The sequence below is a fragment of the Molossus molossus genome, unplaced genomic scaffold (genome assembly GCF_014108415.1).
Source record: "Molossus molossus isolate mMolMol1 unplaced genomic scaffold, mMolMol1.p scaffold_m16_p_22, whole genome shotgun sequence".
NCBI lineage: Eukaryota > Metazoa > Chordata > Mammalia > Chiroptera > Molossidae > Molossus > Molossus molossus.
In genome coordinates this window covers 27645845-27670667 of record NW_023425358.1, presented here as the reverse complement: position 1 = coordinate 27670667, position 24823 = coordinate 27645845, and the positions used below count along the sequence as shown (strand labels likewise).

The 24823-nt window shown below is 45.7% G+C and overlaps 1 protein-coding gene and 1 pseudogene across 1 annotated transcript in view; one reads left to right on the top strand and one right to left on the bottom strand.

The window, feature by feature from the left end:
• The window catches only part of CIT (citron rho-interacting serine/threonine kinase), a 159263-nt gene that overhangs the window by 93391 nt on the left and 41049 nt on the right, over positions 1–24823 (bottom strand). Inside the window, exons 9-10 of the mRNA XM_036276369.1 lie at positions 23696–23849; positions 4232–4415 (exon numbers count right to left, since the gene is read on the bottom strand). Of these exons, the coding sequence (XP_036132262.1) occupies positions 4232–4415; positions 23696–23849 (338 nt within the window). The remainder of the gene's footprint in view (positions 1–4231; positions 4416–23695; positions 23850–24823) is intronic.
• LOC118639822 lies at positions 7118–7692 on the top strand (annotated as a pseudogene).

The window sequence follows — 24823 nt, the reverse complement described above, 5'->3', positions numbered from 1 at the left end:
CTCTACTCACCCATATCATCGTCTTTTAAAAATCTAAGCCAAATATTTCACCCTGCACTAGTATGCTTATAAACTCGGTTCCCCCACACATTTAATGAGGGTGTACTGTGTCCAGTGCTCCAGGAGAAGCGGGTGAAGGAGGCCCAGACCCGCCCTTGCGACCACAGTGGACTGGGGGAAATGGACAGACATTCCAACCATGATCATCGCTGTGATTTGGCAAGAACTGTGGACTAGCATTACCCATGCAATGTCCCGCACTGGATTTTGCCTGACTCTCCTGGAAGTTAGTTATTCAGCTGGTTCCATGATACTCTGCAACAAAGGTGTGTGCTTGGTGCTCCCTGGATTGTTTCCCACATACAGCTGGACAGAAAGGAACCCATTCTGACACTGGACCTTCTCATTCCATCCTCCATCCACTCCACCCAACGACCACCTTCTACCTACAGGTATTTGGCAAGGGCATCTTAATTTGTGGTTTGGTCCGGGCATTTGAGCTTCTCTGGCGAAAATTCCCAGGACCTGGGCAGCTGGGTTTCTGGTCTGGCACAACTTTGGACTTAAGTACTGCTGAGTACTCCTGGCATAAGCAGGACACTCTGCATATATAGAGTAGTGTATTAGTAACAGCAGAAGTAATGAAAAGGAACGCTTACTGAGACGTTTCCATGTGCAAGGCGCTAGATCAAGTGCTTTACATGCTTCATAGAATCCTTCCAAAGCCCTAAGTGGAAGTATTATCATCGCCCCACTTTGCTGTGGAGGAAACTGATGTGAGGCCCAGGAGAGCAAGGAAGAGGTACCAAAGTCCGGTTCTCTAGAACCCCGGGAAAGCGATGACGCCAGCCACTCTTGATTCCCCACCCAGTGTTTGGATGGCTGGCTCCAGATGAAATTTTCAGATCCACCCAGAAGGAAAGGGAAGGCCCTGAGCCCCCTTCCTAAACACCGTCTGCCAGACACCGACCTCCCAGAGTCGTCTCACTGAGAGCCCATGCTCCTCTAAGATTTCCAACTTCTCCAAAAGCAGAAAACCAGCCTGGGTAAAACTAACCCAAAACAGAAAAGAACGGGCTTTTACCTTCTAGAGTTTATACTAAAGGTTTGCAGAAACGCAGTGTTTCAACAAGAGCTTCAATGGGGCAGTACCTCAGATCTTGGAGGAAGGAGAAGGGACCTAAAGAAATGAACCCAGGCTGACTGGGGAGGGAAGAGAGCTGGGACCCATTTAATTCTGAAACCTTCAACGCACTGGTTGCTGTTACTATGCTACAAGCCCATCGAAGCTCACAGGAACTGCCAGGCATTCAGAGCTTGGGGATCTGGTTGGGGTGACTGTTGGTTAAAAAGAAAAAGGGCATCCTCACCCACTCTCCAGCACCAACCAACATCACCATAATGCCACCCCAAAGACAACCCAAACTAGTTCTGTAGACTCTCCTACTCCCTCCAACTCAAGCTGCAAGGAACTTCCACTAAGACTCAGACACAGAATGCTGAAATCGAGAGCCTTCTTAAACCGAGAAACACGGATGCCCTCTGGGGGCCTGAAAAGGGACCCGAACAAGCAGTCACAACCATCAGAACCATCCTCACTGCCAGAGTCTCCGGGACAATTCCTCGCTCACTCAGCCCCACCTCGAGCGTTTCACGCCATTCACCCGGCGCAGCTGAGCAACACCTGCACTTTCCTCGGTGGTGTGAAGAGTGAGTAACGGCACAGGTTACCAGGGTGTGTAAATAAGAACCTGTGACGCTGGAAACGGAGGTGAAGGGGCAGAAACTCGGGAAGAAATGCCAGGTCCCTGGTGGCGATCGTGGTACCCCCAGGAAAATGCCTCCCCCCACCTCCAAATGAAATTTGTAAACATATATCAACCAAACTGCAGGCGATTCTAAGTCATTTTATCAGTGCATCTCTTCTGTTGAATTTCTAAATAACCATCCAATACAGCCAGGGTCACCTACATCCAACAGGTGGAATAAATTTCTAGAATGATGTTGCAGGTGTGACCCGCAGGGGCTGCCCATGGCCATATTAGCCACGTCCAAAGGCAAGATCACATTTAAAACATAAGATGAAAGAAAACCTTTCTGGCTGCAACCCCGAATCGGCAAGGAAAAGGCATTCGAGTTCCCCCTGAAACAGGTACTACGATCCATCTTCCAGATAAGAAATACAGCGTTCTGTTTGTCTGGATTTTTGTATTTTATGAGAATCTTATTAAGCATTCTGTTGGGGCATGAACAGAAGCTCGTTTTATGCTCTGGAGATATATTCTGAACTACCAAAGGTGAGATAGCACATCTTCGAATACAGTGAGCAATATAAACACAATCTGGGGAAAGGATCACGAGTAAATTAAACCAACAAACATTTCTCGTGGTGCCTGGGCCTTAGCACAGAGACGCCCTGTCAGGGAGCCCCTGACACTGAGCTCTCAGTGAGAAGCAGAGGGATGCGATTTCAGTCTTCCTGAAAAACAAGCAGTTACTCACGCACTTCTCCAATGAACTGCCGTGCCTAAGCTCCCCTGTGTTATTCTGCCTTTGCCCCTGGACTCGAACTCCGAGTCCTCTCCGGTTTTCCACTGACCGGCGCCCTAAGCCAGCTTCCATTCGGACCCGGCCAGCCCACCACTGACCAGAACTGGAACTCTCCACACACCTCCATGCAGTCTGACTTGTGACCTTCAGTGTGCGGCGTGTGTCAAGGTTAAGCTGCCCACTCAGCGTGCCTCCTTTCCACCGGGCCTCCACTTCTGCCCTGCTCTTCGATGCCAAGCCAAGCCTGGCAGCCCTGCTGGGTCATTGCACATCCCTCCGACGGCGCATTCAACAGCTAGTCAGCTTTCTGCCTCTCCTCCCGTCATCAGGTCGCCTTGGGGTTGCAGAGAGGCAGAGCCAACACTACCAAAAAATCCAACCCCCAATTTTAAACCTAGCCCCCAGGCACGGAGGAAAGAAGGATCCCCTCAGCACCCTTCTAAATAAAAACCTGTCTCGAATCCAGTCACAGCCCTCAACCCTAGCTCATGTCAAGTGCCCCGTTCCCCACAACAGTCTGAAATCTTTTCAGGAACGTTGCTGTCAAAATCGTACCCAAGGGGAGACACCATCCAAGAACCAACATGACATCCCTTCAAATTAATATCTAAGCTACAAGCACAGCAAATTGGGAAAGAAGGCTGCCGATGAGAAAATCAGATTCTGCTCGTCTCCTAAGTGGGTAGCAGCTAAACCCATCACCCTGGGAGCCTCCAAGTGAGGGAGCCATGGCATCGGGGGCATTACCGCCGCCGGTCCAGCTGCCTGGGAACTCGCACCTCTGAACACAGGCTGTCATCAGATCATGGGAACGGAGCAAGACACTGAATTCCTGCACCCAGAGAGGCCACTGCATTTTAGCCAGATTCCAGGAGCCTGGAAGCCAGGACTCTCCAGTCCCAAGTGCCAGGCTAACGTGTTTTTCATTAGCTTTTTCAAGAATGAAGATAGATCTCTCATGTCAAGAGGTTGACCATGATATTAACACTTCCATTTTCTAGTCTCCGGGTTTGTTTGGTTCTTTCCCCACTGTGAAGCCCAGTTTCTGGGCATCAGTGACTCGGCTACATCACACTCCCTCCCGGTGGCTCACGGTAACGGGCTTCCTCTGGCTGCCAGCGCCCTGATCTCTCGGCAGACTGCGAGCGGAGCTGAGCACCATCTCTCCACGAGCTCCGGTGCAGCCACTTGAAGCTCAGCTAGCTAAACCCATCAGGAAACCTTGAGACAGTTTTTAGGTTTTTTTCAATACAGCCAAGACAGCCACCTCCATCCACCCATCTAAGAGAGAGATGGGCACCCAGGTGGACAGATGCATAGATGGACAGACAGCGCATCTTAACCCTGCACATTTCTCCTTCCACCAAGAATCTGCACGGCTAGATATTCCCACTATCCCCTCCCCTCTAAAGAAGACCAAAGACCGGAAAACTAACGCAAAGTACCCGACTGACAATGATGCTGCTGCAGACAGGAAGAGGTACCTTAAACAGAGCCAGATGAGAACATTAACAGCCCACCCCTCCAGAGCCCAAACAGGTAAACTGCTTTCCCAATGCAGGCTGGTTAACAGCTTCCCTCCACCGCACTCCCCCCACCCCACCACCACCCCACCGCCACCTCTGGGCTCTGTACGCCTTGCATCAATGCAGGTCCCTTAGAAAGTCAAATTCTCACTTACTCAGGTCTACCGAGAATCCCCAGTGCCTTGCTATAGGAAAACCCCACAAACGGCAGTTCTTCGCCGGAGAAGCCTGAGGGGTTCAGCTGGCACGGAGAGGACGAAACCCACGAATTCTTCTCTGGTTCATCAAAATTGGAGGTGTCATCATCAGACTTGAGGGTGGGAACGAAGGGGGGAGGAGCTGGTTAAAGAAAAACAAGAAGAAGGGGGGAGAAAAATTCAGCCGACTGAACACTGTTGCGGAGAAAGCCCCGCTCCTCAGCGTTTGCGATGGCACTGCAGCGCCTGCTTTCAATCCAGCTCGGCTCGCTCGCACAGGCAGCCCCAGCCGCTCGGCAGCAACAAGAGATTAACCCCTTCTCTGCCAACATGGCCACCCACCCGCAGACAGGCTGCCTTCCCCGCTGGGATCAACTGAAGCATAAACTCAAACAGGTCACTTGGTGGAAAGAAAGCTCTTGGGGAACCCCTGTGAGCAAGCCGCTCGTTGCTCATCGCTGATATTTCCAGAAAGCTGATAGAGCGTCAGCGGGCAGGGGCCAGCATGCCCAATGACCTAAACCGATTCATTTCCTCTTCCAGACAGGTCTGCATGATTAATATTTAGTGCTAATCGTTGAAATGAGATGGGATTTCTACGTTTCGTGGACTGAGCAGAATGAGAGGAAGGAACAGGAACGCGGATTTGGGAGGTATGTAACTCATGTCAGGATAGCACTGCAGTCTAGCTCATTCATATCCAGATGAGTATACACAGAGCTCTTATTAACCACTTTTGTTTTAGTTCATGATCCCCTCTCCCAGCTCAAGCATGGCCCCTGAATCCACCGCAGTTTAATCAGCATAATGAAACACCAGCCAAATAAAGTTCTTCCCAGTGATTTACAGCACCCCTGCGCGCTGACGGCGTGAATGCACCGAAGGACGTTGGTGTCCTACCTCGTTAAGGCATGACTCCCGGCTATGGGCATCTTACATCTTTCTCCACTTGCTGCAGACCTACTAAACTCTCTCAGTCAGGGAGGTGGAAACTCATCCATCCGTCACCAGCAGGCTGCCCATGGTGGTGGGCTCCCAGGGGTGTAGCCGGACAGAAGCGTTACCATGGCTGCAGGCTGAAGCGTCTGTGGCAGCCCGGCCCAGCGAGTTGGCGAGCTGGGCATCACATCCCCCGCAGTGCAGGCTTCATGCTCCCCACTCTGCGTGCTCTGGCTGTAACCCCACCTGGCCGCCTGCGTGCCAGGGGCCAGTACTGATCTGAGTGACAGGGCAGCATGAGTCACTGCCGGAGCTCGCTACAGCGCCCCCTAGGACAGTTGTCACAGCCCTTCACAGTCCAGACTTCTCTTTTAACTCCTTGTTTCCTGGACGAAGCCGGGTGCCCGATCTGAGCAGTAGTCTGTTTTCTGCTTACAGACTCCAAATACTCTGGCTGCTCCCCAATGACAACAACACTGAGGCAGCACTGGAAGTCAGTGAAGCGGTGGAGGGATGTGGAGAAGGGAGGAGAGGAAGCCAGAATAAGGGGGTCCAGCTGTTCCCAGGAAGTGCAAAAGAGCATTCTCAGAGCTTCAGGTGCATTGAGATGAGGTGGGAGATTGAAAATGTAAACGGTGCACTGCCAGGAAATTGTTTAACACCTCCAAGCTCTCAAGGGAGTTTAAATCTTCCCCATTAGTATCGAAATCTACTAGCTGAATACTTTAAAAATTAGCTGGTGGAAAGAAAAATTATATCGAATGCTTCAGCCTACATCCCATGTGTGCTTCCACCAACACAGCCTCAAATCCAATCTGATTTCAATTACCCAGTACCTTTTTTAAACAACAAAAAAAAATTAATACAATTACATTTCAGGAGAATCAAAAAGAGTTTTCCAACCTAAAATACGGAAACTCAGATAAAGACAGGGAATGTATGCAGAGAGATTTGCAGATGATAACATGCAAGCATCATGGTGAATGGCACCCACTTTGGAATCTGAGTGGATTCAAGCGTTATCACTTCACAGCTCTGTGACCTCACTTTCAATAGAGATAACTTCCTCCAAGGGCTGTTGGGAGGTTTCCGTGAAGAAAGTCTGTATGAAGTGCCTGCACGGTTCTCCGCATACAGTAAACACTACATAAAGCTTGCCCTCCACCACCGTGGCTGCTCGTGAGATGCATGTTTAGGACAGACGCCGCAGTTACTGAAGTCTAGTGAGATACAGTGGGACCCACACTGACTGCTCTTTTTTCTCACACAAGACACCAACCCATTCGCGTGGATGTTTGTGGGACTCATATTATATAATCTGATTCCTAACAGAGGTTCAATCCCCTTTCCACTATATACGAATCTATCTTTTGAAGACTAAAATAGAATTCCATTTCTGAGTGAGGAGTATGATTGATATAGGGGAAGGAGCCACCCTCTGTGAAATAATTTAGAAATTCCATACTATAAAATAAGATTCCTCTGTAAAACTCCATCATGCTCAAAGCTAGCCCACGTGGTCAAGATTTTTAGAAAAGGGTCACATACGCTTCAATAAAAATAAGTCAACATGAAATATACCAGCTGATATACCAGGTGAGATATTCACAGGACAGATGAAAAGCTAGGGATGTAAACCTCCAGACAGGTAGTCAATGGAGTTCAACAGTAACCTCTGAAAAGAGTTTCTAAGAATCACATGTAGGCAGGGAAAAGAGCCACAGCCTCAAGCCAAGGAGAAGTAGGGGGATTGGGGACTGAAAGTGATGAGGATGCTCACTCTTGACCAGGGCCCTTCGGGGGGAAAGAAACAGACAGGGTGGCTATTAAAACTGTAATCCGAGTGCTCTCGCTGCACGGTTACTCCGGCTCTCCGCCCCTCCTTCCCACGGCACTCGAGGGACCATGGCCCACCCTCGCGTGAGGCAAATCAAGATAAAAACCGTCATGCCCTGGCCGGTTTGGCTCAGCAGTTAGAGCATCGGCCCGCGGACCAGAGAGTCCTGGGTTTGGTTCCCGCCAAGGGCACATACCTAGGTTGCAGTTTGTCCCCGGCACCAGTTGGGGTCGTGTGGGTGGCAGCCACTCAGTGTGTCTCTCTTACATTGATGTTTCTGTCTCTCTCTTCCTCCCTCTCTCCTTCCCGCTCTATCTGAAGATAAATGCAAAAGTGTCCTCGGGTGAGGATGGAAAAAAAAACCCAGCATGGTGAAGTGATTGGCCAAAGAAAAAATTATGTATTTAAAAGAAGCAAAACAACAGGAAGAAAAGATTGAAAAAATAAAAGCTGACGATGGTGAAAACTATGCCACTAAAAAGCAGGGAGAGATCCTGCAAGAACCCGGATGATGATCCCAGATTGCCACGCAGGTTGGACGATCTTCTGCAGACATTCGAGAGTGAAAAGGAGGTAGAAGAAGCTGAGGAGTATAAAGAATCACTTTAGTTTAGTACTGGATTCAGTGAAGTTAGAAGTCTGAAGTTTTTCTGTACAGGGTGCTTTTTATAATTAATGCTGGGATTCATTCCACAATTTATTATTTTTGACACTGCTGTGTGTTCAAGTAGTATGAGACTGTTTCTTTTTATGCCGTGGCGTATATTTTCCTTTGCCAAATTTAATGTGTCAAATAAATGAATTCAAAATTAAAAAACAAAAACAAAAAAACTGTAATCCCAGGTAGTGTCTGTATTTCCAGTACCCTGCATGGTGTGGGAATGAACATTTCTGCAAGGCAAGAAATGAACATTGATACCAGTCCAGGACCACTGAGTCCTTAGGGTACTGGCAATACAAGGGAAAATAATTTGTAGGGATACTTTCACAACCCAGGACACACACACACACACACACACACACACAATCCCTACTGGAAATGAGTCTACAATAAAAAAAGGTAAAAACTAACAGCTACACATAACAAGGAAAAAGAGACCATCCAAACTACCATGAAGAAGCATCAACAGATCCGAGAAAAGGGAAAATTTGCCCTCCAAAAGAACAATCTACAATGGACCATAAAAATGTTTTAAATTTATCATCAAAGAAAATGAGTGGGAATTCTAATAAAAGAACAGAACACTCTGAAAAAGGACCAAGCACATTTGAAAGGAACCAAGTGGAACTTTTAAAAATGAAAAGTATGATTACTGAACTTAAAGTTAAAAATTCACTGGATGCAGTAAATAAAAGATTAGACACAGCTGAAGAGAAAATCAGTGAACTAGCCATGAGAGCTGAAGAAATCACATAGACTCGAGCTTCTCAAAGTGTAATCTGCAGACTGGCAGCACCGCATCACCTGGAAATTCGTCAGATATGCAGAATCTCAAGCCCTGCCCCAGGCCCAAGTAATCAGAACCTGCGCTCTAACAAGACATGCAGGTGATTCATGAGCACACTACAGCTGGAAACCTGCTCATATAGAATGTGACACAGAGACAGAGAAAACATGAGGTCGAAGGACAGAGAATGAGAAGGGTCAGTATACACGTAACTGAAGCGCCAGAAAGAGAGAGTAGAAAACGATCATAATCTAGATGCCACATTTTTAAAAGATTATGTAAAATTTGGTGATGTGTGAAGAGCACCAAGTATGTAACCACATCTATCTTAGGAGACTAATTCTCTTCTTTCTTGCACCTAATGGAAAATAGCCCTTTCTTGATCCTCATAACCTGTAATATTTTTTGCTTTAAAAAAGATATTAAGCCCTGGCCGGTTTGGCTCAGCAGTTAGAGCATCAGCCAGCATACCGAAGGGTCACAAGCTTGATTCCTGGTCAACAGCACGTACCTGGGTTGCAGGTCTGATTCCCAGACCTGGTCGGGGTTGTGCAGAAGGCAATCAATCAATGTGTCTCTCTCATATCAATGTTACTGTCACTCTCTCTCTCCCTCCCTCCCTCTCTTCCACTCTATCTAAAAAATCAATGGAAAAATATCCTTGGTGAGAATTAACAACAATAAAAAAAAAAAAAAAATGGTATTAAGCCCTGGCCAGGTGACTCAGTTGGTTGGAGTGTCATCCCATATATCAAAAGGTTTTGGGTTTGATACCCAGTCAGGGCACTTATGGGAAGGCAACCAATAGATGTTTCTCTCTCATCTCAATCTCTCTCTCTCTCTCTCTCTCTCTCTCTCTCTAAAATCAATTAAGTATGTCCTCGGATGAGGGCTTTTTTAAAAATGGTATTAATAGGTCATGGGATCTGTGTCTGTGTTGATGGAGGTACACACTGCATCAGAGAACATAGTACACTGCCAGGAACATAGTAGGTGCACAATAAATACTTACTGAACAAACATATAAGTAAATGACTAGAAAATACCTCTTGCAAAGAGACCACCTAGCATAATACAAGCCATGAAGAAGTTACCTAATGTTTGGGTTAAATAAAGAGGCATTAAAAGTGGAGATTGTTCTGTCTGAAAAATATGTTAATGAGTACCTATATTAATATTTTCTGATACAGTATTATGAAATCATCTCCCCCCCAACACACCCTCCACAGTCAATAATGACAAATAAGAAGCCAGATATTAAGATCTATTTTTCATTGGCAAAAGGCACTAAGAAAAAAATAGAAAAAAAAAAATCTTGCCCTATATTTTAAAATAAATCAGACATGCCTGAGGTCATGTCAGGGCACATTCCTCTTAGTGGCAGGGGCTATCCAAATAAGTTCTGGACGTGTTTTTTGTTTTGTTTTGTTTTGTTTTTTCCTGCCAGTATAAGATGGCAAAACAAGGCTTTCAGAAACAAAGAGCTATTTTAAGAGCTATAATTAATCTCACCCCTATAAATTCTCTCTTTTTTTGAATCCTGACATTCATCAGAAGCTTTGAGCAGGGGGGAAATATATTGCCTTCTAAAATATTCAAAAAATAAAAACAAGAAAGGGAGAACGAAACGGATTTGGCATTTGACCCTACTTCTTTCTAACATGCTCCACTGAGCTCCATTTACCTAAATCCTCCCTTTAATTTTTCAGCATGCCAGACAGACATTAATATTAAAAACACAAGCCCTGGCCAGTTTGGCTCAGCGGTTAGAGTGTCGGCCTCCAGACCAGAGAGACCCGGGTTCGGTTCCCGCTAAGGGCATGTACCTCGGTTGCCGTTTGTCCCCAGCCCTGGTTGGGTCATGTGGGTGGCAGCCACTCGATGTGTCCTTTTCACATCGATGTTTCTCTCTCTCTCTCTCTCTCCCTCTCTCTCCCTCCGGCTCTATCTTAACAAAAAATGAAAAAAATGTCCTCAGGTGAGGATAAAAATAAATAAATAAATAAAATAGAAACACAAAAGATTTTCTAATTTTGCTACAGTGTTTCTCATCTGCGCTCCCCTCCCAGCCCCCCCGAACACAAGCTCCATGAGGGGAAAGACTAGGCTGTGTTCACAGTCAGACACCTCACACCTGGAACAGTACCTGGCCGTCCTTATCCTATGTTTCATATCTAGTTTATTCAAGGAATGAATGAATAACAAGAGCCTCAGATGTGGGATGATTTCTTAGACCTAATGGGTTTATGTCATGCAATATGCCCCTTTAAGAAGCTCCAAGTACCCAATTTAGTCATGAAGAATTGACACATTAAATAAATAAATAAAAATAACAACACCTGAGCCCAGATATAAAACTCCTATGACTTTAATCATCACTGTGGGTTACAGACATCGGTGCTGAGTTGCGTGTGGGGCAGAAGGAGAAGATGAATGATAGCCAATATTATGTCATAAAGGACAAAGGCACATAAATAAATATAATGAATCAGGTCTGTGCCTGGGACACAGTGGGCATTCAATAATATTAAATATTTGCAACTTCGGCCCTTGCCAGTGTGGCTCAGAGGTCAGAGTGTCATCCATGCAACATGAGGGTTTGATTTCCAGTCAAGGGCACATACCTGGGTTGCAAGTTCACATTGATGTTTCTCTCCCCCTTCCACCCCACCCCACCACTCCCCACCCCATCTTTCTACTCTTTCTAAAAATCAATGGAAAAAATATACTCAGGTGAAGATTAACAAAAAACAAAAAAAAATGCAGCCCAGTCAGTGTGGCTCAGTGGTTAAACATCAACCCATGCACCAAGAGGTCACTGGTTCGATTCCCAGTCAGGGCACATGCCCAGGTTGTGGGCCCGATCCCTAGTGGGGGGGCTTGCAGGAGGTGGCCAATCGATGTTCTCACTCATCGATGCTTATCTCTCCCTCTCCCTTCCTCTCTCTCTAAAATCAAAAGAAAAAAAAAATGCAGCTTCATTCTATCTACCATAATGTCCTGCACCTTAATAAAAAAAAACTACCTAACTGATTAATTAGTTGCTACATTCAAACCTAAAAGGAACACTATCAAAAAATAAGCTAACTTCCAGTTCCTTAAACTCTGAGGCCCCAATGTGATCACACGTATCTATGATAAAAACACAGAAATGCAAAATAAGTGACGGGGAGGCTATTTATGTCCTCAGAGGTCAGGATCCAGGTGTGAAAAGTAGAGAATCCATCAACGGTGTGACGGCAAGTTCCATGGATGGGGATACAGTGAGTTTTGTGTGTTCCTGCAGGAAAGAGTCATGGAGGTGAATAAATCTCGAGGGGTGGTTAACAGGTATCTTCGTGGGCTGAAGTACGGAAGAGAGCTACTTGAGAAAAGCCACAGAACGGCAGCCCAAGAGGCTGTGGCTAATGGGGCTGCAGAGTAAGTGAGAGTGAATCTTGGCTGATCCTTGGCAGGGGGAACCCTGGACTGGATTGACAGGAGGGATTATTAGAGAGAACTTCAGAGTGCTGGGTTGGTGTCAGTTCCTGAGACTGATATGATCGCTTCAGGAGTGACGGTTGAAAGGGTCGATGCTAGAAACCTCTACAGGACAAGTCTACAATAGCCAACATGACAAATGCTATACTCAGGAAGTGATAACAGAAACAGAGGATGTGGGTTAACAGGAGACAGGCTACAGAAAGAAGTGGCAAAACGTAACAACTGATGTGAGAGCATCGTCTGTTATCATTTGTAAAATATCAGTGACCAACTCTGTTTTGTTGTTGATGGGAACAACTCCAAGAGAAAAGGGTTACAACAGAAAGAAGAGAAAGATAAACCAATATCGGAGATCTCATGAGAATGATCCAGGAGAAAAAGTTAGGGGATAGGCAAATAGAGCGAGTTACTAAATATATATAAGCAATTTAGTCCATGAGAACCGATTCTGTTCCTTACAGCCTCAGGCAAGTCCCCTACTTTCTTCCCTGCAGGTAGGAAGTGATCAGATATAATTCATCCAAATGAAACACTGTATAAGAAATTCAAAGAGAAGACAAGTCATATCCAGTTTCCATGAGAGTTAAGTAAATTAAAAGTTATCCCCTCTCTTTGCTTCCCAAAAGAGTCATAAAAAGACTTCAGGGTAATGTTGATTTGGCTGGTGATTAATTTTTACAATGTATCTTCCAAGTGAATGAATAAGGGAGTTAGAGTTACTAAAGTATGCTTCAATCAATCCATCTCAAGGATGCTAGGGCCTGGCTGCCAACAGCTCAGTCGATTTCCTCTCTGGTGGCAGATAAGAGATCTTGATGGGGCCGTGTGCTCTATCTGAATGCCGCCGTTCTCAAAGGCCATGTTCCTGCTAGGCTACTTCATATCAAGTTCTTAGTTAACAACTTGTGTTTTCCCGCAGAACTGTACTTTCAGAGACGCTTTCTCTTCATTCTGGATGGCACTTTAATCAGATTTCAAACACCTTAGCTTTGCTTTGTTTTTCCTTCCCTCTCAGTCTAGGTACACAGTGACCTTGAGAAATACCTGCATAGGCTCGAAAACACTCAAAAGACAGAATCCTTGCAAACTGCAGCTAGGCATTTCTCTGCAAAGCTGGGTTTGGATCTATCCAGTTTGGGGCCCAGGTGGAAGCCCCCAGACCATACTTAAACAATAGCCAATGAGCTGGTTATCAGCTTTCATTCCCTGGAATCTGCTTACCCTCAGCCCCAACAACTTTCCCTGAATTACTACATCCAAGAACACCTCGGATTCGATTCATTCTTTGCTGTCCTCCAGACTCTGTAGTATCCTTTCCTCCAACATTTTTAAAATTTATTTTTACATTTTTTGCTGTGAAAACTCACATGCACAAAAGTAATGAGGTAGAAAACTGAATTCTCATGTGCCCTTCACCCAGCTTCCATAACTGGCCACTCCCACTGCGGTTTCAGCTCACCCCCTCCCCATGCTGTTTGCATGCTTGTTGATTATTACAAGCCAACCCCAGAGAGCAGAGAGCCTATCATTTCACCCATAATTACTGCAGGAGCTATCTGTAACACAAGGTTTCTCAGGCCACCGCTGACATTTGGAGTTGGAGAATGCTTTGTTGTAGGGGACTTTCCTGTGCATCATAGGGCGTTCGCAGCATCCCTGACCTTGACCCACCAGATGCCAAGAGCACCTCAAGTCATAACAACCAAAAAAATGCCTCCAGACATTGCTAAATGTCCCCGGAGGGCCAAATCGCCCCCAATTAAGAACCACTGCTCTAATAGAGGAGGACTTAAAAAAAAAAAAATACATGAACACTGTCATCACACTCCACAAAGTCAACGGTAACTCCTTAACATTCTCTAATACCATTTTTGTGTTAGATTTTCTCCGGTTGTCCCAAAACTGTTTCTTTACAGTTGGCTTGTTTGAATCGGGATCCAACCAAGGTTCACACATTGATTTAGTTGGTGTGTCCCCTAATCTATAACACTGACCTTTTTCTTTTTTTTAAATGCCACTTATTGGTTTAAGAAACTGGATCATGTGTCCCTACAGAATTTCCACATTCTGGACTTGGTTGATTGCGTCCTTGTGACATCATTTAGCATGTTTCTCTGTCCTGCATGTCTCCTATAAACTGGCAGTTAAATCCAGGGCCTTCCGTACATTCACATTCAATTATTTTGGCAAAAATACTTCCCAGGATGTGTTGGCTACTTACTAGCGCAATGATGTTAGAGGGCACACACCACGTCTGCTTGTTCCCCTACTCGTGATGTGAAGAATGACCCATGGATTCCGATGGTGTCAGTCTGCTCCCTCCACCACAAAGTTCCCTCCAATCTTTCAATGAATGATTTCAGCAGCCAATGGTGCTCATTGCCTTGAGCCATGGTTTCATTAAGGGCTGCAAAACGGTGGTTTTCTAACTGCATCGTTCCTTCCACATTTGTTACATCAACAATGTGGTGACCCTGGAACAGAGTTCAAATAGGAAGGCAGGATAAACGCTTGGTTCTTTCCCTATACTTGGCAACACTCCGAGTAACGAGTTGGAGGGCGGGGGCCCTTGGCAATGGCCAGAAGTGACCGGCGAGATTCCCTTCTCAGTTGTCGGTATGAACTCGTGAATTTTTCTATATTAGATGTCTGCACTGCAGTCTTTTTGATGTTTGTACTGTCCCATCTTGGCCAGAGAAGCCCCTCTACTAGATATTCTTGCGAAAAAAGTCAAATCAGAATCCATTTTAGTTTTCGGATCTGCCTTCTAGTTTACAGGGGCTGGAAGAACACGTTCAAACACCATCATCCTCCCCTACTGAGAGGGCAAAGAGACAAATATGAGACAATGACCTCATTTCAACAATGACATGGGGGAAAATGTTGTTATTTTTAATGTAAGTCTACCTCCCCGGGTGACTATCTTCCAAGATGTGGGTGACTTCAAATCCGAGTGTTGGCGTGGTGGCAGGACATGGAGGACTAGATTTCTCATGCATTGTTAGTGGGGATGTAAAATGGTGCAAACGCCTTGAAAAGCTTGGCACTGTCTTGGAAAGTTAAGCATACACCTACCAGGATCCAGCCACTCCACTCCTGGATACCTGCCCAGGAGAAATGAATGCATGTGTCCATAGGCTTGTACCCAAACGTTCATAGAAGCTATATTTCAAATAGCCAAACACTGGAAAGAACCCCAGTGCCTATCAGATGAATGAATAAACACACTGTGGTATATCCATGTAATGAACTACTACTCAGCAATAAAAAGAAATGAAATATGATACATCCTCCAACATGGATGGATCTCAGAATAATTATGTTGAATGAAAGAAGCCAGATAAAACAAGGACATGTTGTATGACTTAATTTATATAAAGTTTAGAAAATACAAACTAGAGTGACAAAGGCAGATCAGTCATTGCCTGGGGACAAGGGAAGGGAGGGGAAGAGGGTGGTAGGGAAGGGTTACAGAGAGCCATGAAGATACTTTCGGGAGTGATGGATACGTTCATGATCTTGAGTGTGGTGATGGTTTCACAGGTGTATGCATATGCCAAACTTAAACTGAACACTTAAAATACATGTACTTACTGTATGTCTATTATTCCCCAATAAAGCTATCTCCAACCACTGGGAAGAGAGAATATTTTGTCCCCAGTCCTTTCCTGGTCTAAGGAGCATCCTCCCAGGCTCCTTCACCCCATGAGGCAGAAGCACTGAATGAACACATCTAGTCTCCCCCTGTAGCTCACTCCCCCAGGGAAGGAGGAGCTGGACAGTCATCAGGGCATGTGTTATTGGAACACAGGGTTGCCATGTTACAAAAGCAAGAGCCAGGCTTACCACTTCCTGTTCCACTGCCTGTGTCCAGACGTGGCAGGCACTCAACCGAGGGACCACCCTTGTCCTCCCTATTTCCATCAGGCCCCCTGAGGCAGGGCCTCCCTGTCCACGAGGGAAGGCCCAACTTTCTCTGTTCGGTAGGGCAGCTAAATTTAACAGACCCCTGCATCAAAGGTTACTGAGCACCTGCCTGGCCAAGAAGAAAGTGGATTTATTTTGGTCCCTGTCTGGCTATTCGTTCCTTGTGTGTGTCCCTAGTTAGCCAGAATTTTGAGGGACGGGAAGGGTGTGTCCTCGAACCCAAGGCGCCAACGCTGTACTCTCCTTCCCATCACCAGGGATCAACAGAGGTGGCCGCGCTTATTTCCTCTGAAGTGAGACGCTGAACATCCTTTCCGAACCTTTGGTCGTGGACAACCCGGACCTCCTATCCTTTGTCCCAGGCTTTAATCTCATTTGACTCCTGCCAACCGCCCTCTTTAATTCTGTGCAAACACTGCCCTCTGAACATGTACAGAAATGCAATCACCACACTTCACGGGGCTGACTAGAAAGCTGGCTGCTGAATATAGTCCCAGATGTTTAATATAATTTTGAATCTTTGGCCAAATCATTTCCATGATTGCTTGGTTGTGGAAGGCTTGCTGGCGAGTGAGAACTGAAGGGCTGTGAACTGCAATTTATGGGCCTTCTCTACAATCCCATTTCCTGTTTCCTGTCTTCTCCCAGGAAAGGCACTAATTTATCTCATTTAGAACTGATTTGCCGAACTGGAATCAGCATTGCATTGTTGGCTCACGCTACGGGGCACTATAGGAAGAATCGTAGGCAAGTCCTCAGGGCACGGAGGAATGTGGTCCAGGGTATCACACGGGGTCTCATTTATGGGAGACCCCTTGATGAAATTCCTCCAGGCTCAGTATCTGGAAAATCGAGTCTTTCCCGAGCAAACCATCCTGGGGTTTTTTGCTCGTGGAACTGAGGCTCGTGTGACAGTTCACATTCCTTTCTGCTTTGACCACTACCAGGCTGAGAGGCCCAAAACCGTCGCTAGCAACGTGTTTGTTTTTACCTTTGACCCTGGCTTTATTTCCTTACCCTGATATTCCCGTCACCCAGATTTCTACATTTATTTATTTTTATCCTTTTAATACTGCAAGTATAGCTAAAATAAGCTGTTTCTATTTATCTTGGAATAAAGTGAAATATTACAGATATTTAACATCTCTGGGTGTAGCTTCTAAATACAGACTAGAGGAGGGAAATCTTATCATTCTAATTCATAAGCATTTAACTCTTTTTTGTCTATTTTCTCCTGTCAATGACTTACTCTCTAAAAACAGAACAGCCCCCAAGAGACACATCAATATTCACCTGTATATCCCCTAAGACTCTAGGAGCTACTGGGCTACATGTCTCCATTATTCCTATTTTATGTTTTAGCGGGTGGTGCTCACGTGTCCCTGATCCTGTAAGTTGTTTCTGCCATCACTACAATAGGATACCCCTCTTTATACCTTCTCCACGCCAACTCCCAAACAGCTCCTTTCCTCCCTTCCTCCAGCCCCTGAAGTGACTAGGTGGGTGTCAGACAGGAAGATACAGGTAAGGGGCCACCCAAGGCTAACAGAGAAGTACACCTATCATCTTCCTTGAACTAGTTTACAAAACAACATGGCCAGAATGATAGGAGACCTTAAAAAGGCCCAATACACACACACACACACACACACACACACACACACGCACACACACACACATGCACACACACGTACACATACAGTACACGCGCACACACATATACACACACTGCACGCACATGTACTCATATACACACATGCACACACACTACACACACGCGCACACACATACACACACTGTATACACTGCACGCATACTGCATGCACACACACACTGCACACACATACACACGCACACAGCACAAGCCACTGACAGAACGCTACCTGAAACGCGGAACACTAAAATAAATAACCGCAATATCCATATTAAAACCACAGGGTTGCCCTGGCCGGTTTGGCTCAGCGGTTAGAGCGTCGGCCTGCGGTCCAGAGAGACCCGGGTTCGGTTCCCGCTAAGGGCATGTACCTCAGTTGCAGTTTGTCCCCGGTCCTGGTTGGGTCGTGCAGGTGGCAGCCACTCGATGTGTCCCTTTTGCGTCGATGTTTCTCTCCCCCCCGCCCCATTCTATCTGAACAAAAAATGGAAAAGTGTCCTCAGTTGAGGATTAAAAAACAAAAACAAAAAAAAACACCACAGGGTTTGCACTGGAGAGGAGAGCACTGCTCATTTGAAATCAACAGAGTGGCACATTCAAAGGACAAACACAGGAGGCTTCTGCAAAGCCTTGTCCCTCAGGTGTCCCAACGATGCAGGAAGACACCCTGACAGTAAGTGCTCCCGAGCTCTGGGGAGGCAGCGCCGCGGCACCGAGAGCATCCGGGTGGTGGTCACAGGCAGGGAGACTACCCCGGGCAGTGAGCACAGGCAGGGAGACTACCCCGGGTGGTGGTCACAAGCAGGGAGACTACCCCGGCGGGTACACAGTCTGGCGGCTCTGCCTCACTCCAGGAAGAGGCACTGGGCCTGTGGAGGGGAGGAGACACTTTTCATCGTATGACCTTCCCTGACACTTGAATGTTTCACCATGGACCGTATTACTTTTTCAAATACAGGCAAGCCAAGAGAACTGGGCATCGGGGAGACCTGGGCTTGACTGCTGCCACTGCCGACGCCTGACTCTGTGACCTTCACCAAGTGGCTTCATCTCTTTAGGCCTCAGTATCCTCACCTTTACTGCAGGACTGGTCATTGTTCCCGCCTCATAGAAGTTTGGGGAGGAGGAAATGAAACAATAACAGAGCCCTTAGCACAGAGTAGATGCTCAATAAATGGCACGGCAGAATAATACACGCATAAAAAAGTGTTAATGATGAAAAGTTAATCCATCCTCAATTAGAAGTAAATATAAGACAACAGTAAGCTGGGGTGTGGGAAGGCATAAACACGCCTTTTTACAACCACTTGCTGCCAGCAGGTGGAGATTAAGTTAAACCACCACCTTGAAAGATGGGAAGGATATAAAGCCCATCAGAGAGAGAGCTTTCCATTCCTCAAAAGCAGATCCTAAACTCTGGCATTCCTAAGCAGTTCTATCCAACCACGGAAGTTCTTAACCAAAAAGCAGTCTCTCCTTAGCCTGGGCCCGGAGCACAAAACTAGGAATACCCCCACCCCCAACAAAAATAAACAAAAAACGCACACCTAATTTTCTCCTCTTGCCAAGCTTCTTAGATGCTAATCTGCACAGGACTCAGACTCCTGGGGATCTTACTGAAATGCTGCTTCAACATAGCAGGTGGGGCGTGAGTCTCTGCCTCTCTAACAAGCTCCCAGGTGATGCAGATGCTGCTGGTCCATGGCCCCCACTCTGCACAGCAAGGTCCTACTGAGCCCAGATGACGGTTCTACTGCTTGTCAGCCAACAGCAGTCTTGAGGACTTCCGATTACTGCAATAGTCTCTCCCTGGGTAACAAGCAGGCAGTTGTTCTAAATCAGCGGTTCTCAACCTGGGGAGACTGTATCCCCCAAGGGACACTGGGCAATCTATCTGGAGACATTTGTGGTTGTCACAACTGCGGGGGTGAGGGTGCTACTGACATCTATGGGTGTCAAAGGTGCTGCTGAACACCCTACAATTCACACAAGGGCCCCCATGACAAAGAATTGCCTGGTCCCAATGTCAACATGCCAAGGCTGAGAAACCCTGTTCTAAATAAACAGAGAATGTGAATCGAGTGCTCTCCATTCGTCCCAAGACTATAGATTTTAGAAGTGGGTCATTAATCCAACATTGATTGTCCTTTCCCAGGCTAACTCCGAGGCGTGGGAAAGGTAAGAGATCACCAGAAAGAATAGAATGCTGTATCTACTAGAGTAGGGGTCACCAGGCCATGGTCTATATTTTGTTTAAAATCACGCATGTGTGGTTCAGAAAGCCAGTGGGTGACCTACTAAGCATTAAACTTTCTACCATTTTGCGGTATAGCAATTTAACAGGACCACAGCTCTATTTAAGCAAAGGACCTAATGTGCAGCCTATAAGCTCCATGAAGACAGGACCAAATCCAAAATTATTCATCTACAGAGCTACAGCGCCCAATGCAGCACTGAGCATGCTGCAGATACTCAAATGTCATGAGTCCTGTACGTTCAAACATTACTTCAATTACAAAAATGCTTAAACAGACACAGAGATTAAACCACTCTAGTGTGACCTGGTCTATTATTTGTCATCATTACAAACATTATTTCAAATCCCCATTAACGTATGCCAAAGCGTGGATGCTAGCGTAGAAAGAGCATGGGTTCAAACTTCAACCCCAATCTGGCCTCTCTCACTTACTTGCTATATGGCCTGGGACAAGTTACCACAATGTCCGCATCTGTAAATGGGTGTAATAATTCTTACCTCTGACAGAACAGTTTTAAAGTAATAAGGTATGATATACTTTAATACCATGTGGTTGACTCAGAATAGGTGCTATTTCCTGTCATTCTAAAGGGCTTGAGTGGCCCTGGCTGGTTTGGCTCAGCGGTTAGAGCATCGGCCTGCAGTCCAGAGAGACCCGGGTTCGGTTCCCGCTAAGGGCATGTACGTTGGTTGCAGTTCGTCCCCGGCCCTGGTTGGTCGTGCGGGTGGCAGCCACTCGATGTGTCCCTGTCACGTCAATGTCTCTCTCTCTCTCTCTCTGTCTTTCTCTCTCTCTCTCTCTCTTCCTCTCTCCCCCTCCCACTCTATCTGAACAAAAAATGGGAAAATGTCCTCGGGTGAGGAAAAATAAATAAATAAATAAAGGGCTTGAGTAAAATACCCAGTGAGTTACATGGTGCTGATTTCTACACTCAACAATATGTAGACTTTCCAATGAGGCTAGGAAGAAACAGAATCCCTCTCCTTCAAACCAAAGGCTGTCATCTTTCAGGTTAACTGAGCATCCACAGAATTATGACCTTGTAGTTTCACTATGGCCATTCAGGTAGCAAGTAATGATCATTAGCAAAAAAAAAAGAGAGAGAGACCTATTTGGCAGGTGAACAGTGCAGTATTCATCAGCAAGGGTGCACCAGAAGCAAAGCAAAATGTACTCTCTGCTAGCAAATGCCCAAGGACCTGAAAACTCAGAATCATCTTTCCCAGAATGGTGAAAGAAAGGCAATTCAAAGGAAAATGCCATGCCACAAGCAAAAGACCATACAAGTTCTCAACCTGTGGGTCGCGACCCCTTTGGGGGTCAAACGACCCTTTCACAGGGGTCGCCTAAGACATAACAGTAGCAAAATTACAGTTATGAAGTAGCAACGAAAATAATTTTATGGTTGGGGGTCACCACAACATGAGGAACTGTTAAAGGGTCATGGCATTAGGAAAGTTGAGAACCACTGTTAAGGAATAATCCACGACCAACACTCGCATTTTGCATCGCTCAGTGTCGAGAGTGACTGTCTCGGATGAAAGGCACAAATTTGCTGGTTCCATGGACATCGCTATGCCTTTGGGGGGAGAAATATCTAGAAGAGTGCACCAGGCAGCAACACTTCCCCACTGACAGGAGCAGGTGCACAATGCCAGGAAAGGTAGGTGTGACCCCAAAGGCGTGAGAGAGGAGCTCCTGTTAGCTTCAGCTTTGCAGAGCCCAGAAATTAGCGTGGGCACAACCACGCTAATCCTAATCAGTATCTGAAACGTCACCAGAATTGCACAGCCCAGGGAACATTAAGAGGCTCCACTTAAGAGGCCCCTGAGTGAAACCTGGAGAACAGCCTTGAAATAATGATAATAATAAGCAGCTGAAAGCCCAACCTTATCTCTTACGATGTGAAGCTGGGAACAAAACATCAGGGTGACCCATGAATGTGGCAATAACTCATCACAGAGTTTTTGACTTGCTGGGAGAATAAGCATTCCTAAACTGAGTCAGATCCCTGGTCCGTGTGGTGTTGCCCATAACATCCCCAAGGGGCAGGACCCAGGAGGGGCGCAGACACTCCACCTGACTTCAGTGTCAAAGCCAAGACCTGTCCAAGTTTCCCTCAGAAGCCATTCCCAACTCTGTCATTCATAAATTTGCCCAGACCCTTCTTAAATTGCATGTATATATCCTGCCAGGACCACCTCTTGAGATAATGAGTTTTAGAAGATTATTCCCTGCTGTGTTAAGCAGTATTTCCTTTCTTTAGTTTCCAGAAAAAGAAGAATTAGAGGTGAAACAACAGAGAGGTTAATGTTGCTTTCATCCAGGAGCACTCTTGTGTGTGGAAAGCGGACTATTCAACACTTTGGAGCCACAAGGCATTTACATAGCAATCGGGAACTCGGAAAAGTTAATGACTTCAAGTGTTTGATGAAAGTCATTCAACTTGTGTTTATGAAAAAAAAAAGGACTGGACAAAGGCACAATATCTGTTAGTTACTTAGTTAGAACACAACTCAAATAGCGTGGAGTCCAGCAATGTGTACAATCACAAAGCCCTGGGTGCATGCATACATTTTGCGGGGACACCTTACATATTTCTGATTAAAAGCTAGGAACCTGCCCTGGCCAGTTTTGCTCAGTGGTTAGAGTCAGCCCGCAGACTGAAGGGTCTCTGGTTCGATTCCCAGTCAAGGGCATGTATCTGGGTTGCAGACTCAATCCCCAGCCCCAGTTGGGATCTTGCGGGAGGCAACCACCTGATATGTGTCTCTCACATCGACATCTCTCTCTCTCTCCCCCCCTTCCTCCCTTCCACTCTCTGTAAAAATCAATGGAAAAATATCCTCGGGTGAGGTTAACAAAAAAATAAAAGCTCAGAACTTTGGAGATTGACGCCTAAAGATTAGAAAAATAAAGCACTCTGGCTACCAGAGGGGAAAAAATTGCCAAGACAGATTTATGGAAGTACAACCTACTTAAATATTTTGGCAGGTCAGAGAAACCATCAAAATGGCTTTCATCTGGACAATACTGGATCCTAGCCCAACCCATTCCAGCTGCAGATGCAAGTGTGATAACCACACCTAGAAATGGGTTCCATGTTCCCGCCTCCCCTCATCAGTGATAATAAAATACACACTCTAAAGGGCCAACTGTTTTCCTACTGGCTCCAATCTATGTTAATCATTGTGTCAGGTCACTAGAGCACATTCAATCAACAACACATCCAATATAAAAAGATAAAAAAAAAAAAAAAAACCAATTTGTAAAACACCAAGCATTTTGCTTTTGTTGACAATAAACCGGGTCTTTGTTTTTAATAAAGTTAGTCTGCACTAGTTGATTACAGAGGGACATGTGAATGAATCCACTGTGCGTATACATTACAGAGTTCACATGCTCGTGAGCAAAGACAAACATTTTAGAGGGAAACGAAGGAACACGCGAGGCATTTGCGGTTTTCACGCGGGCTTGGCCATTAGCGGAGCAAGCTGGGCACTTGGCCTAATCTCTGAATCTTTTTCCTAACCTGTGAAAAAAACACTTAGGTCCAATTTTTTTTCTGGGAAGAAACTCTATCAGAGCAAGTGACCACCTTTGACCTCCATCTCTCTAATTTACTGAGGGGTAATATTCTTAAAGACCACACACACACAGTTTGATAAGTGACCCAGTTTTATGCAAACAATTTCAAAGTGAAATTATTACTCAAAGACAGCTACACTACACCATTAGCCTTTTCCATTCCTGTAGATAATTAAGGCCCTTAGTTTTATCATTTATACCAGCTTCTGTGGGCCACAATAATTTCAGATCATTCTCAAGCGTTTCTTCATCCCAACCCCGGAATTGAAGGGTCACGGCTCTACTTACAGTTACGAATGTTATTCCAGTCGACCTTTGAGAAGAAGGGGTGGCAGCAGAGGCCTTCAAACTTCAGTCTCTCTTTCTGGCCGCACAACAAACTTTGAATCAGATCCAGTAGTTCACTACTAACTTTAAGGTCATCTGGAAATTTCAAAAACCGCTATTCCAAAAAATAATAATAATAAAATCATTATTCCCTTCGCAAACTCAGCTTCACATGTCCCAAAGTTAATAAAAAAAAGTATTTCTCATATATGCAGGTTTCTTTTCTGTTTTTTAAAGAAGGGAGTTTGTGCCCTCCTCACTTTGGACCAAAGGCATGCTCCCAAAATAAATAGCCGTTCACATCAGTAGGCCTGGTTTCTTTGCAAGGGTTCACTATTTTTCATCACTTGACCCCTGCTCTCTCCCATTTCATCCAGCTCCACGCCCCATCTAGCTCTGGGCTGTCCAACAATGACGAGCTATTTAAAGCTGCCTGAACAAACCATGCTGTTCCGTCCGCTGAGAACACCCTCCCCAGCCGAGCCCTTCCTTCCCGGCCCACCTCTTCTACCCTGTCATTCCCTCCTGCGTCCTCCCTCTGTCCTCTGCTTTTGCATGTATTCTGGTGTCTGTGTGATGGAGGAAGAGGCAGAGAGAGCCTTCTCCCTGCTCATCACTGCAAACCTGGTACCTAAGAGTACTAGGGCAATCCACTCCTTGCTGAACGGGTGGATCGAAAGGAAGGAAATAAGTCAGCCCCAAGAATCATCGAAGAGGAAACGTGAACTCAAGAGGAGACTCAAGAATAACAAATAACTATGCATGCATTATGCACATAAAATATGTATTATACACATACAGATATGTATTAAGTATTCCAGAAAGATGTAATTGGGTGAGATACAAAAGTCTGTGAAATCAGTTCTCTTTTTCATTTTGGTTGAAACGGAAACATATATATTTATCGTATCTTTGAGAAAAGGGCTTCGTATAGTGAACAGTCAATTATTACAAAACTGTATTAAATCCTACTCTCTCTATATTACTGTATTTCTAGTTCACGTCCTCAATCACATTCGACAACTATTAGTACTAGGAAGCAGTATACCCAAAACTTCAAGAGCATGGACTGCAAAGCCAGACGGCCTG